The following is a 12,325-nucleotide window of genomic DNA, read 5'->3' as shown; positions in this document are numbered from 1 at the left end:
CTCTATCTCCGCCTTCGAAACCCCTCGACAAGCGAAATAATTATCGCCCTTCTGGAGTGCCACTTCGATCGCGAAAATGATAAATCAACCCGCGGCACCCTTATCTCCGAATCCTTTGAAAAGTGCCGCCAATAACGCGATTACCGGGACGAGAGCTTCGCCTCTAATCGACGACAACGGATTTACAGGGCGGAGAGTCGATGGGGCGGACATTCGATTATTGTCCTCGTAGATTTCTTGCTCGCACCCGGAGGCTTCGAAGCGCTCTCGGTTGCGGGAGTTAAGGAATGGCCAGGTTTTGTACACCGAGTGCTGTGTTATCAGCGGATAAGTTGTCGCATAAATTAGCAATGAATTCTGCCGAGAAACGTTGCATCGCGGAGGGACCGGGGGGCGGAAAGCATTGATAAGAAAACGCGGGACGCGATAAGCACGGAAACAGCTGGCTGGTGCAAGGCACGAAAGGAAAGGTGGATCGAATCGATACAGTATTGCGGGAGGCGCGCAACGGTAGAAAATAGAAAAATACGCGACCGTTATCGGGACGAGATTGAAAGAAAATTTGCGGTGCAAATATTACGCCGAGGTAAATTCAATTTTCGAGAGGAAGTGTCTCTTTGTTTTCTCCATTTAACGTGCCGGCTGTGAGGCCAACTGGCTTCGAATACGCAAGCTGTGTTTTATTAAATGCACAGTGCAAGATATTCCGAGAGAGCGGCTCTAACGATGATGAACGAGCTAATTATGTTTATCGAACCGCGCCCATTAATTTAATTTAGCACCGTGAAATATGCTTCTACCCGCGGCCGCTAAAGATTCCCAAGACTTTATGAATTTTCTTCCCTTTTCCCTCCGAGAAGCTCGCCGAGGGCGCGTCTTTGAAATTCAATCAAGATTAATGCAATTTTCTCCTCCAAGGCGACGCGAATCGACCATTATAGTCCTTCCACTCTCGTAAAATACTCGTTAACACAGTGGACGACAATCGCGAAGGAAATACAGAATTTACATAAATGTGGGTACTCGGTGCGGGTGCCCAGCTTCTCTTTCTTTTCAATGAAAATGAAGCGTGATCGCCAGTGGCGGATTTAAGAAAGAAGGCCCAGGTGGCAAACGTTCCGAGGGCCCCACTTTTTCGGGAAAATGAAGAGGTAGTTTACTAAAAGGGGGTAAGTGTACAGAAAAGTATAGACAAAAATAATGCTGGATTAAATGATAATTTCCTTTTGAAGACAGGGCCCTAGGGGGAGGGGCTTCTGAACAGGGGCCCATTTTTCGGGGAAATAAAGGGGTAGTTTACTAGAAACGGGCTCAGTGTAATAATACAGGAAAAATTATACTTTGGATAAAATCATAAGTTTTTTTAAGAATGGGGCCCTGGATGGGCCTTCTGAGCAGAGGCCCAGGTGGCAACTGCTCATCGGCCGCCCTGTTAAATCCGCCACTGGTGATCGCGGTGGGAAGAGGTGTCGAAGCGAACCCCGCGATAAGAGCTTCTGCGATGATTGTATCGAAGGATTCGATCCAAGTTGTGTTAATTTCGTTATCGGTCGAGGTACGAAAACAGAAGCTTTCCGGGAAGGCTTCTTAGAGTTTCCTTGGGAAATCGAAGAGAAAACGACGACGGATTCGTCGAGGTGAGTAATTACTTTCTCTCCGTCGTTAATCGTGGATCGTCGGCGCTCGATTCGTGGAAACTGAACGGGACTGAGGAGAGCGAGGAGAATAGTTTCGACGTTCAATCACCATGGAGCTTTATTTCTCGACCAAGCATCGACGCTATAAGCAATATATACTTCCTTCCTTTTGTAGAAAATATATTAAACTATCTGCTATCTTAGTAGTAAAAGGGTTAATTTATTTGTCTCTCGAGAGCGATTGCACAAAAGATGAGCCTGTATTAAAGCTTCGACCAGCGGATCCGGAAAATCGCACGTATTACAAGATGCCTCGTAGCAGCGGTGATAACAAAACCAACAACGATGGTAATACAACTAATAACTACTTTATCTTTGTATTCTAAGAGCTACGAATTGCGTTTGTTAATATCACAAAAGTATTGCCATTTCGCGGCCACCACTCTCATTCGTTCCTCGGACGGCGACCGCACTCCGAAGAACGACACCGTGAAAATAGAAAGAATCCCCTTTAATCCCTATATACCTTCTCCGAAAATATTCTTCGAGAAAAATAGTGTATCATTCGGAATTAAAGAAACGTTGATTTATTTTCGTTATGCCTTGGATATTATTTAAATATTTACTAAGCTATTATTATCAGTCTGTAACGTCGGATAAGCGTTTTATCGAATGCCAGATATGCACCTTACTTGGCCATTTGATCTTTATGTAACAGGCCTAGCAAGACCGTCAACTATTCTTTACGTAATCACAGCAGATATTATTCAGAGTCACGAAGAAATGTAATATTGTCGTGAGCCCGTCGATCGGCTACCAATAATAAAATAAATCTAATTCATAAATTTAAGCTCCGCATCAACGTAAATCAAGAGTCTCCTTTTTAAACTAATCTCCTGGTATAGACTATCAAAAATATGCTGTTATAAATTAAATGCCTTAACGACTGATAATTGTACATGTTATATACAACGTTGGTATCTATACGTCTACTTGTAAAGCTTCGCGTACCTTAGAAAAGTTACAAACAACCATTGATTCACGGAAGTAAGCAGTCTCAATCAGAACAAACTTGTCTATAAAAAATATCCCCCAAATAGTGGCACAAGCTGTACAATTATTTAAACGACGGGGGTCGCTTTAAATAGTTGTACATCTACCGAAATGTTCTTTTAAACGGAACTCACGTCGGTCACTTCGATTCTGGATATCGGTTTGGCGGGCTCTACGATTATAAAATCATCATCTTTACCAGTAGACTCGCCGATACGAAGTTCTCGCAAATTCGCCATTATTGAATCGACCTGTATAGGTTGCTCCGGCGCACTACTGTTCTGTTTAAGCTTATTGAAATGAAGGTAGCAAATACCGCGGTATCTTTGCCACGTTATCTCGTTCGCCTTAACCCCGCGCTCCGACAGGGCATTTTTCAAATCGCGTACTCTCGCGCCTGACGAAATGTTCGATAACTTCAAAGAAAATTCAATTTGCGGCTTGGACTTCTGTCTGAGATTCCTGCGGCGTTGTTGCCCACTTTTGTCGCTGCTCTCCAGTTTCTCCTACAACAATATAAAGTCACAAGCATAAAGGACACGCATAAATCAATTGCATACTTCTAAATCATATATCTACCTCTCCTTCTTTAGAAGGTGATTTATTGTCGCCCTCCCGTTTGACTTTATTATGCGTACGTCTCCTTGGGAACCGTGCTTTCACCGCTGCTTCTCCTTCTCTGTTCTCTCCCTCTCCACAGGCATCATTAACGTCAAGACCATCGTTCCTTATCCTGGAGGATTTGTTCCTCGAGTAGTTAGAACGACTTCTGTAAGGCTTCGGCGCTTCAACGTCGGAATCTTCCTCCTTCAAAGTTATTACCTTACCGTCTCTAAACAGAGAATAACAGGTCAATACATTCAAACGTGCCAGCCACCATATACGGTGTAAATTAGATATATCTCAACGCGTACTTCTCATCCATCTCTTTCAGCTGCTGTAATACTGGCATAGTTTTAAGTCTCCTTTCGCTAAGCATGTGCCACAGGATGCCGGTAGGTTTCTTCAGCCGTGGATTCACCATTATCGTTTGTGTGGGTGTAACAATTATATCTACAGGCACGTCGTACTCTTTGAATAATTCAGGCGGCAAGCTATCAAGTAATTGACAGTCGTGCACAGTCGTGATAACTACGGTGTCTTGAGTCACAGCACCGATTCTCATCATCATGGCAAACTCCAAGTCCGCGAATCCTTTACCATTACCGAGTCTATACCCGTCACGGCTGACGCACACAGATCCCATCACCACAAGATCTATCTGAGAGACAATGGGAATACAAAATGACAGAAATAAACGTGCCTAGTGACAAAGTGTTGTTACAGTGTATACCTTTACGTCAGAGTCTACCCCAAGCCGCTTCCCGACTTCCATCAAGCCGTGAATCTTTGACAAAGTTCTCAATTCTTTTGTGGTAGCACCGGCGACTGGTGTAACGTGGAGAAACAAGCCAGACTTTAATCTAGGAATTGGGACTAATATTTCTTTGTTGGCCTCCAATGCTAAGAATCTCACTGGCTCTTGTGGCTTGTCCGGGTTTATTTTCACCGTCTTTGCCTTTTTGAACTCTTCCAACTCCGCCAGACACAAGGCTGCTTCGGCGGCACCTTTGAAATTTGGTATACGGTCGTACACAGGCACAGGAAAATTTACCAGCTCGTTTTTCATCAAGTAGTCCCATACTTTCTCACGGGAACTATGTTTGGTAACTTCTTGCGCTGAGAAACATAGATGAAATTGCTGTGTTATTAATTGATAATTCATCGTTCCCTGTGACTCATCGGTATGCCATCTTTTTGCAATACACTTCCAAAACCGCTTAATTCTATTCGCAATAACGCGACGGCACGTAAAGCGCATACATCGCGGGGAAGTTTAATGAAAAATAAGGAAGATTTCGAAAGTGCATTTATAATCAAATTTTTCCTCGCAAATACTTCGGCTTGAAAATGCACGTGCAACGAATGCGTGTTTATAGCACGTCGATGTTTTACTCACGTAATTGTTCCTCGGTCATCTTAACTGTATTGCTATTCGAAGCGACTCCAATCGAGATGCACCGATTACAAGTGGAAATAAATAGAAAAAGCGCCGTTTATGAAGTTTCTATTTTACAAAAATAGATTATATCATTTATCCGTGATCCCTTTTACGCTTGTTTCTATTTCTATGCGAGGCCAGGTCAGTAAACTTGCCATGACAAAATCCACTAGAGCTTTTGTAAGACCGCGACTTCTTAGAAGAATCTTAATAGGCGATTCCTCCAATTCCCGGGCGCGTGCTTCGATCCCCGCGTATGCTTTACACACTTCTGGAGTGATTGAAGCGGTGCAACGCGTTTGACAGCTTTCAATCAGCCTGCAGGAGATACAGACACAGCTGGCGTATCTGTGCGGACGCAAAGGCGCCAAGCGCTGGTGCGACTTTCAAATGCGTGCCCTTGTGTGCCCTCTACGACTGCGTCCGTTAATGGTTCGATCGGTGTAAAAGTCTAATCAGACTTTAAACTACAGTATTCCGCAGTAGAGAAAACGTGTAAATGAGCTAGAGGAATTGTTTAAAATCGGTGGTAACATTGTTCATTACGTTTTCGAATGACGATACGTCACCGCACATATGTTCAACGATGCGCACCGGAAATGCACGAGGCGAAACGATCGACAATGGCAGGGTCGTATGCGCGTACATTTACAGTACCCGGAGCTATTCGCAAATCAGTCGAAGTTATTATAGCACGTCGAGGTTGAACATCGCTATAAACTCCAATAACTTCGTTGTTCTCGTTTTTCCTCGAATGTAAAAACAAATTGAATCGAAAAGTGTTCGCACGAGTGTCCCGATTGTTTCCAATTTTGATACGCTACTGGCGGGCAAGAGCGAGAGTGGGAGAGACACTAAGGTCCATCGTGGAAAAATGGCCTTACTCGCGAGAAACATCTGCAAGGTATTTTCGCAGGTAATGCTTATTCGATTCGAATAACGAATCTCTATTCCCTGTATGATTCTTAGAACCTTCTGTACTCTACTAGACTATAATATCATTAGTTTTACCAAACCCATTTAATTCCACGGTATACACTAGTACGAACGAAGACAGTGCCCAATGATTATCACAAGGACGTTGCACACGAAGTAACTTTTTTCGCAAAGACGCATGAAAACTTTTGTTATTCAGCAGTCAATGAAATTCGTGAGAAACTAAACCAATACTCTATTTCCTGCCTGAAATGCGTTGAAGAGTATAAGTCCTTGGCATTCAATTAATAAAATCGATAAAACGAACGGGTTCGGCGATTGTGTTATTCAATCGTTACGTTTCCGTCTCTATTCTCGTTATAAATATAACTTTTTAACGCGGCACGTATAATCCACGTATGTATTGTACGTAAGCGAAGATTTTATGTTGTATATCAATGTATTTAATCACTCGGTTTATGAGACTGAAGAGTAAAATTCGAAGTATTTGTATTCGCAGACTGCTCCAAAGGGAGCTGTTAGAGCCTTGCATGTAGGGGTGGTACGTCATCAGGAAGCGGTAAGTGTTAATCTCTTCTTTGATAATTATCATCTTGAACAAGTACAACTGTCTCTTTTAGGGAGTTGAACAAGAAGGGAAGATAAAATGCACCCTCATACCAGGAGACGGCGTGGGACCGGAACTGGTAGTTTCTGTTCAGAATGTTTTCAAGGCAGCAAATGTGCCGGTTGAATTCGAACCCTACTTCCTCTCAGAAGTAAATCCAACACTGAGCGCGCCGCTTGAACAAGTGTCCAACAGTATTGCAAGAAATCGAGTATGCTTGAAGGTACTCTCGTGTTCGATGCTCAAACAGAATCACTCTTACTTAGGGTAAAGGTACCAGTAGTTGACCATGTATCAGTAGTTGACAACTTTTCAGAAAAACGTGAAAAATAAGGTTTTCAGAAGTGCAACTATCTCTTTTCAACAGCGCGCCACGGCTCCTAATACCCACAGTTCGCCACTTCTAAAAACCTTATTTTTCACGTTTTTCTGAAAAGTTGTCAACTACTGATACATGGTCAACTACTGGTACTTTTACCCTAAGGATACTAAAAATGTAATTTATCTAATAGGGTATTCTAGCGACACCAGATCACTCCCACACTGGCGAACTGCAAACATTGAATATGAAACTGCGTAAAAGTCTAGACTTGTATTCTAATGTGGTGCACGTAAAATCTCTGCCCGGCGTTAAATGTCGTCATAAGAATGTGGACTGTATCATCATAAGAGAACAAACCGAAGGGGAGTACTCTGCTTTGGAGCACGAATCTGTGAAGGGAGTGGTAGAGTGTTTGAAAATAGTAACAGCTACCAAGAGCCAAAGGATTGCAAAGTTCGCGTTCGATTACGCACTGAAGCACAACCGTAAGAAAGTCACTTGCGTTCACAAAGCCAACATCATGAAGCTTGGCGATGGTCTGTTCTTAAAGTCATGCCAAGAAATAGCCCAAATGTACCCTAGGTAACTAGTTCATTTTATTTCATCAGCCGATACGAAAGAACAATATATTTCATGTAATTGCAGGATTACTTTCGAGACAATGATCGTGGATAATTGCACGATGCAAATGGTGTCTAATCCGCACCAATTTGATGTAATGGTATTACCAAATCTGTACGGTAATATCGTCGATAATCTCGCGTCTGGACTGGTCGGTGGTGCCGGCGTGGTCGCAGGTGCCAGTTACAGTCCAGAATGCGTTGTCTTTGAACCGGTAAGATAACGCGTTTACAATGTGGAATTGTCGAGATTAGAACATGAATTAATGAAAGCTCGTTTATAATATAGGGAGCGAGACACACATATTCGGAAGCTGTTGGCAAAAATGTCGCGAATCCAACTGCCATGATCTTGTGCGCCGTAAAGCTTTTGCGCCACGTTAATTTGAAACGTTACAGTGAGCAACTGAAAGATGCGTTGAACCGCGTCTTGAATGACGGGAAAGTATTAACTAAAGATTTAGGCGGACAGAGCTCTACAACAGAATTCACAGCTGCTGTGATCAGCTGTCTTCGTTAAACAGCTATTATCTCGCGATCTCTGGTAATTTTCAAGAGACTTATGTAACATAGAATGATATAGGTCCATTGTACCCGTTTTACAATGTCGGAAACAGTTTAAATGGTCGTGTTGAATTGTATAGTATTATCCCACCACAGACTGTACCTAACTTATGCGTTGTAAGTCTAAATTATTTAATGAAATGTCATCATTGTGTCACTGTATTTATAAATGAAATTGTACTTGTCACAAGACGTTCTACCAGTTGTATGATAACTATGTAATACTCGAATTGTACATTAATAAATTGTACTACCTCCTACCGATCAAGAACTACAGTAACGAAAATATTTGGACACTGTTTAAAATCGCATAACTTTTTTAGAATTGGTCCAAATGACATGAGGTTTTTTTAGAAGCTAGAAGGATTAGTTTGCTAAATGACGTGTTTCGTCGTTTTGAAAAAAATGCACTTGGTCGGAATAGCAAAAAAATAGTAAAGATCGTTTTTTAAATTTTTTTGTTAGCCTGTAATGAAAATACAAAAAACCGTTTGTAGATTGAAGTAAGTTGTATACATTCTTCAAATTTCATCAAAATCGGTTAACGTTGCTCTGAGCTGTGAACGTTTAAAGATCGCAGAATAAGGTCGAAAATCACTAATTTCGTGAATTTCACGATTTTCGACCTTATTCTGCGATCTTTAAGCGTTCATAGCTCAGAGCAATGTTCACCAATTTTGATGAAATTTGAAGCATGTATACAACTTATTTCAATCTACAAACGGATTTTTTGAATTTTCATTACAGGCTCACAAAAAAAATTTAAAAAACTTTTACTATTTTTTTTTGCTATTCCGACCAATTGCATTTTTTTTTCAAAACGACGAATCACGTCACTTAGCAAACTAATCCTTCTAGCTTCTAAAAAAAACCTCATGTCATTTGGACCAATTCTAAAAAAGTTATGCGGTTTTAAAAAGTGTCCGAATATTTTCGTTACTCACTGTATATATTTATTTACGTTTGATGACATAACCTCCTCGCAATGTGTTGTTATAAGTTACCAGTGCATATAATCTGTGTTTATAATTATAAAAACAAGTTTGAAAAAACTGTTTACAAAACCTCTATGCTCCTTCGCGGGAAACTGACGTCAATCTTCGCGAATATTTGACTAAAATGATAAGAAAAGTCTGTGGTTCCCAAGTACAATATACGATTTAACAGAAACTTACGTAAAGATATATCGATATTCGGAATCTTCACTCCTGACTTAGATGCAACGTATGTATGTATATATATACCAATTAGCATTAAACGCACATTCCATTTGACACGCAACAGCATAAGATACATAAGCGAACTGTCAAAAAACACATGGCCCGATGGACACCGGAGATTTGAAACTGGAGTTAATACGCCAAGACATTGTAAAGAACCACCTTCACGTCACGGCTCTAATACAAGTAAATATTATGGGGAACAACATTTTTTTATAACAATAACAAATTACAGCATAACCTCAAATACAGAGCGGTATTGAAAATATGGATGCATTAAGACAAATACGCTCCGAATGAAATGTACTGCTGATATAATCACTGTGTTCCTATGCAATTACCACTCGCTCAATTGCGGAATCATTTCATTTCAACGACATTTTGATCATAATAATAATTCTAACCTAAGACGAAATGTACAAGAAACAATTACTTTATTGCAGCGTTTGTTTATCAGCTGATATATGTGTTCTAGGATATACAGCAATGTACTGGTCCTCTAGAGTTACTCAACGAACTGAATGGAGAAGGCAGAGCGAAGATAGCGGCGTTAAAATCATCCATAGATAATTTAGCATCTGCAGCAGAAAGGGAGCTGTCCGAGAAGAAGAAAGCAGAATTGCAAGCGGAAGTAGATACCTACAAGCAGCAGCTTAATACTTCCTTAGCTGCATTTCGTAAAGCCAATGTTGTCAGCGTGTGTGTGATAGACAAGCTTGCTAAGGAAGAGCTACTATCGATGCCAGAAGAGCATCAAGCTGCTGTTCGTAAGAGACGCAACAAACAAAGTCTAGCAAATACATCGAGTCAGCTGTCTGATAAACTGTTAAGCATATCCAGACATCTAGCCGAAACAACTCAGAGAAGCGCAGACACCTTGGATAATCTAAGTGCATATTTTGTATTTTATAAGCATTTCTTAAAACAACAAGCCATGATATCTAACGCTCCGAAATGTTTCAGTGACCTCGTCTGACAAAGTTACTAGCACGAAAGGTGAGTTGGAACATCAGCAACAAGTTATAGTTCAATCTGGAAAACTTCTAGGCAAATACGGCAGAAGAGAAGTTACTGATAAAGTTTTACTAGCACTAGCATTTGCATTTTTCTTCGCCTGTGTCTTCTACATCTTACAGAAGAGACTGTTTTAAAAGTACAACAACTCGTTCACGTGCGAGCGACATTTGCATAGAAGAAGACACGGTTCCCGAGCCACGAGTGAATTACGAATAATTTCTCTCCCATTGTTACTTGTTATTTAGCTTTTAGCAGAAGCCCCGTTTCGTGGCAGTACTATTTTATGATAGAAATAAGAGCGTTTAAGAAATGAGAGGATTCCAAGATCGCATTTTTTAAAGAATAATGTAGCTTAGAGGTCCACGATACGCTCGTACATCTCATCACCAGAACTGATTGAACATTGCCAGCTGATTTTGAATTATAGAATCCTGAAATAAAGAAGAAACATTTACACTATCGCATAATTAACTTCACTAAGTAGTTAAGCACTCCACAAGTTGCTCCGCACCAGCTCTAAAATTCTGATCGAAAACGAATTGCGCTAAGAAACGGTGCAGTTTACTGTACATTTTTACAACTGTTCATAAATTCCTCCCGCGATATGACCCCGTCCTTATCGGCATCCATCCTCTCGAAAACCTTGTCCACGTGCCGGTCGACCATTCGCTGAACCGTCTGACCGTTGTGGAGCATCTCGTAAATCGCGGACATTATCACCAGCATTTCCTTTCTGGTGATATAACCGTCCCCGTTTATGTCGTAAAACCTAATGGGAGGCAAGAATAGAAAGTACCGTTACGCGACCGCTGTGGACGATCTGCGACATGCGCACGCTTCTGAAGGATCACCTGAAGATCCAGGAGAGCTTCTGGTCTATATCCCCGTTGGTGATCAAAGCAATCTCGGCGAGGAGATCCCCGAAGCTGACTATGCCATCCCCATCCCTGTCGATGGTGTTGAAGAGAATCTGCGCGTACTTGGCCGGGTCTCCCAGTGGGAATAATTTCGCGTACGCCGGTTTCAGATCGTTGGTGGTCACCGCTCCTCGCGGGCAATGCTGCTTAAAAGCACGGTAGAGCTTTCGTATCTCGTCCTTCGAGAAGCCAGTTTGGCACGTTAGAGAGGAGAGCCGCTCCGGAAATATGTACGGCGGTTGCCTCTCGTCGTCTTGAATGTTCTCTACGAAAACGCAGTGAGGTTGAACAGACGTCGAAGGTTCTAAAAGTATTGAAATTCATCTTGTACGATCATCTCTCTATCCCTTGCGACGATCAATGATTTATCAATGGCTAAGCGCCTCGGTATGGTATCGTTACGTAGACAAGAGCCGCGTGGGAATCTCGTTGAAGCGTGTTACGGTCTTGATTTACAATAAAAGTCGGGGTAATAATTCAACGGCGATCGAAGTGGGGAATCTGTTGTTAGTTTCAGTAGCAACGTACCAGCTATCTTCTGAATGCTTCGCTTCATCTTCCTGAAGCTCCGTTGCATCTTCAACGAGAGGCTCGCTCGACTTCTGATCTGCTGGCTGCCCTTGTCGGCATTCAGACTGTTGGACATTGTTAAAAATTTCTGGCATGCAAAAACGTGTCGTTTGTAATGGAGAGGAAGTGATACTTTCTTTATCATAGTGTACCGAAGAGGAAAGAAAAGCAAGATTACTTCGGTACCGCCATCCTTGGTCGCCAGGATGCCAGAGAAACTGCGCGATGATCCTCCCGGGGGACGAGCTAGATGCAGAAGCTGTCTCAATCGCAAGTGAAACGGAACTGACGCACGTGGTGCAGCCGGGTTCGAAGAGCGGCTCCGAGGAAACTGCTATTCAAAATATTTAGACGACTTGCCATGGTCAGTGTCCGTAAACCTGAAGGACGAGCCTGCCGCAAATACGTTTAAAAATGAAACATTTCGTTCTTCGGCGTCGATGTGCATCTGGCGTACGAAATCACGAATCTCGATGAATCCTGGCATGCTCTTCTCTATCCATTTCCAGAACTAGAAACTAAAGATTACCATTACTCTAGATGCCTAAAAGGTTGCTCCCATTTTGCATAATTAAAAAGGGCATTACGCTTATAAAGTATCCCTCGATGCATCCTATGCTTCGGCCCAACTTCTTATTATAGAAGCCACTTATTCATTGTATTCGCGTATCACCGCGCGCGTCTCCCGAGGAATACCAATTAGGCAAAACATACGCAAATTCGTCTGACCGCGTGATTCATCCTTTCGCGTTGGGATTACCCAGTTTCCAGAGATCGGGATTCTTTTCTTATTTCAATGAGAAAAACATAGAGCGCCCTGC

At 42.0% G+C, this 12,325-nt stretch overlaps 4 protein-coding genes across 9 annotated transcripts; 2 read left to right on the top strand and 2 right to left on the bottom strand.

The window, feature by feature from the left end:
* Positions 1–1,737: 1,737 nt before the first annotated feature.
* Lost (methenyltetrahydrofolate synthase domain-containing protein lost) lies at positions 1,738–9,089 on the bottom strand. 2 transcript variants are annotated; one of them, XM_076813322.1, is made up of 6 exons: positions 4,887–5,348; positions 4,690–4,797; positions 4,024–4,409; positions 3,605–3,951; positions 3,270–3,522; positions 1,738–3,196 (listed from the first exon to the last, which is right to left on the bottom strand). In XM_076813322.1, the coding sequence occupies exons 2-6, from the start codon at positions 4,706–4,708 to the stop codon at positions 2,810–2,812; spliced, it is 1,392 nt and encodes a 463-aa protein (XP_076669437.1). In that variant the 5' UTR covers positions 4,709–4,797; positions 4,887–5,348; the 3' UTR covers positions 1,738–2,809. The 2 variants fall into 2 exon arrangements, with proteins under 2 accessions (XP_076669437.1, XP_076669436.1); XM_076813321.1 differs by lacking the exons at positions 4,690–4,797; positions 4,887–5,348 and adding an exon at positions 8,956–9,089.
* On the top strand, positions 5,494–8,040 carry Idh3b (isocitrate dehydrogenase [NAD] subunit beta, mitochondrial). 2 transcript variants are annotated; one of them, XM_076813333.1, is made up of 6 exons: positions 5,494–5,647; positions 6,167–6,226; positions 6,288–6,497; positions 6,787–7,178; positions 7,242–7,431; positions 7,506–8,040. In XM_076813333.1, exons 1-6 carry the CDS (start codon positions 5,606–5,608, stop codon positions 7,734–7,736), a joined length of 1,125 nt encoding a protein of 374 aa, XP_076669448.1. In that variant the 5' UTR covers positions 5,494–5,605; the 3' UTR covers positions 7,737–8,040. The 2 variants fall into 2 exon arrangements, with proteins under 2 accessions (XP_076669448.1, XP_076669447.1); XM_076813332.1 differs by having other exon boundaries at positions 5,581–5,647; positions 6,152–6,226.
* On the top strand, positions 9,065–10,471 carry Sec20 (vesicle transport protein Sec20). Its single transcript, XM_076813339.1, has 3 exons — positions 9,065–9,186; positions 9,476–9,890; positions 9,964–10,471. The coding sequence occupies exons 1-3, from the start codon at positions 9,106–9,108 to the stop codon at positions 10,149–10,151; spliced, it is 684 nt and encodes a 227-aa protein (XP_076669454.1). The 5' UTR covers positions 9,065–9,105; the 3' UTR covers positions 10,152–10,471.
* Positions 9,222–11,999, bottom strand: LOC143369431 (hippocalcin-like protein 4). 4 transcript variants are annotated; one of them, XM_076813337.1, is made up of 5 exons: positions 11,683–11,999; positions 11,463–11,569; positions 10,869–11,238; positions 10,588–10,786; positions 9,222–10,448 (listed from the first exon to the last, which is right to left on the bottom strand). In XM_076813337.1, exons 1-5 carry the CDS (start codon positions 11,694–11,696, stop codon positions 10,401–10,403), a joined length of 738 nt encoding a protein of 245 aa, XP_076669452.1. In that variant the 5' UTR covers positions 11,697–11,999; the 3' UTR covers positions 9,222–10,400. The 4 variants fall into 4 exon arrangements, with proteins under 4 accessions (XP_076669452.1, XP_076669453.1, XP_076669449.1 ...); XM_076813338.1 differs by having other exon boundaries at positions 10,869–11,199; positions 11,683–11,914; XM_076813334.1 differs by having other exon boundaries at positions 11,463–11,999.
* Positions 12,000–12,325: the final 326 nt, after the last annotated feature.

The sequence above is a fragment of the Andrena cerasifolii genome, chromosome 5 (genome assembly GCF_050908995.1).
Source record: "Andrena cerasifolii isolate SP2316 chromosome 5, iyAndCera1_principal, whole genome shotgun sequence".
Classification (NCBI taxonomy): domain Eukaryota; kingdom Metazoa; phylum Arthropoda; class Insecta; order Hymenoptera; family Andrenidae; genus Andrena; species Andrena cerasifolii.
The sequence above is the reverse complement of the archived record's forward strand: the minus strand, read 5'-3'. Positions and strand labels throughout refer to the sequence as shown.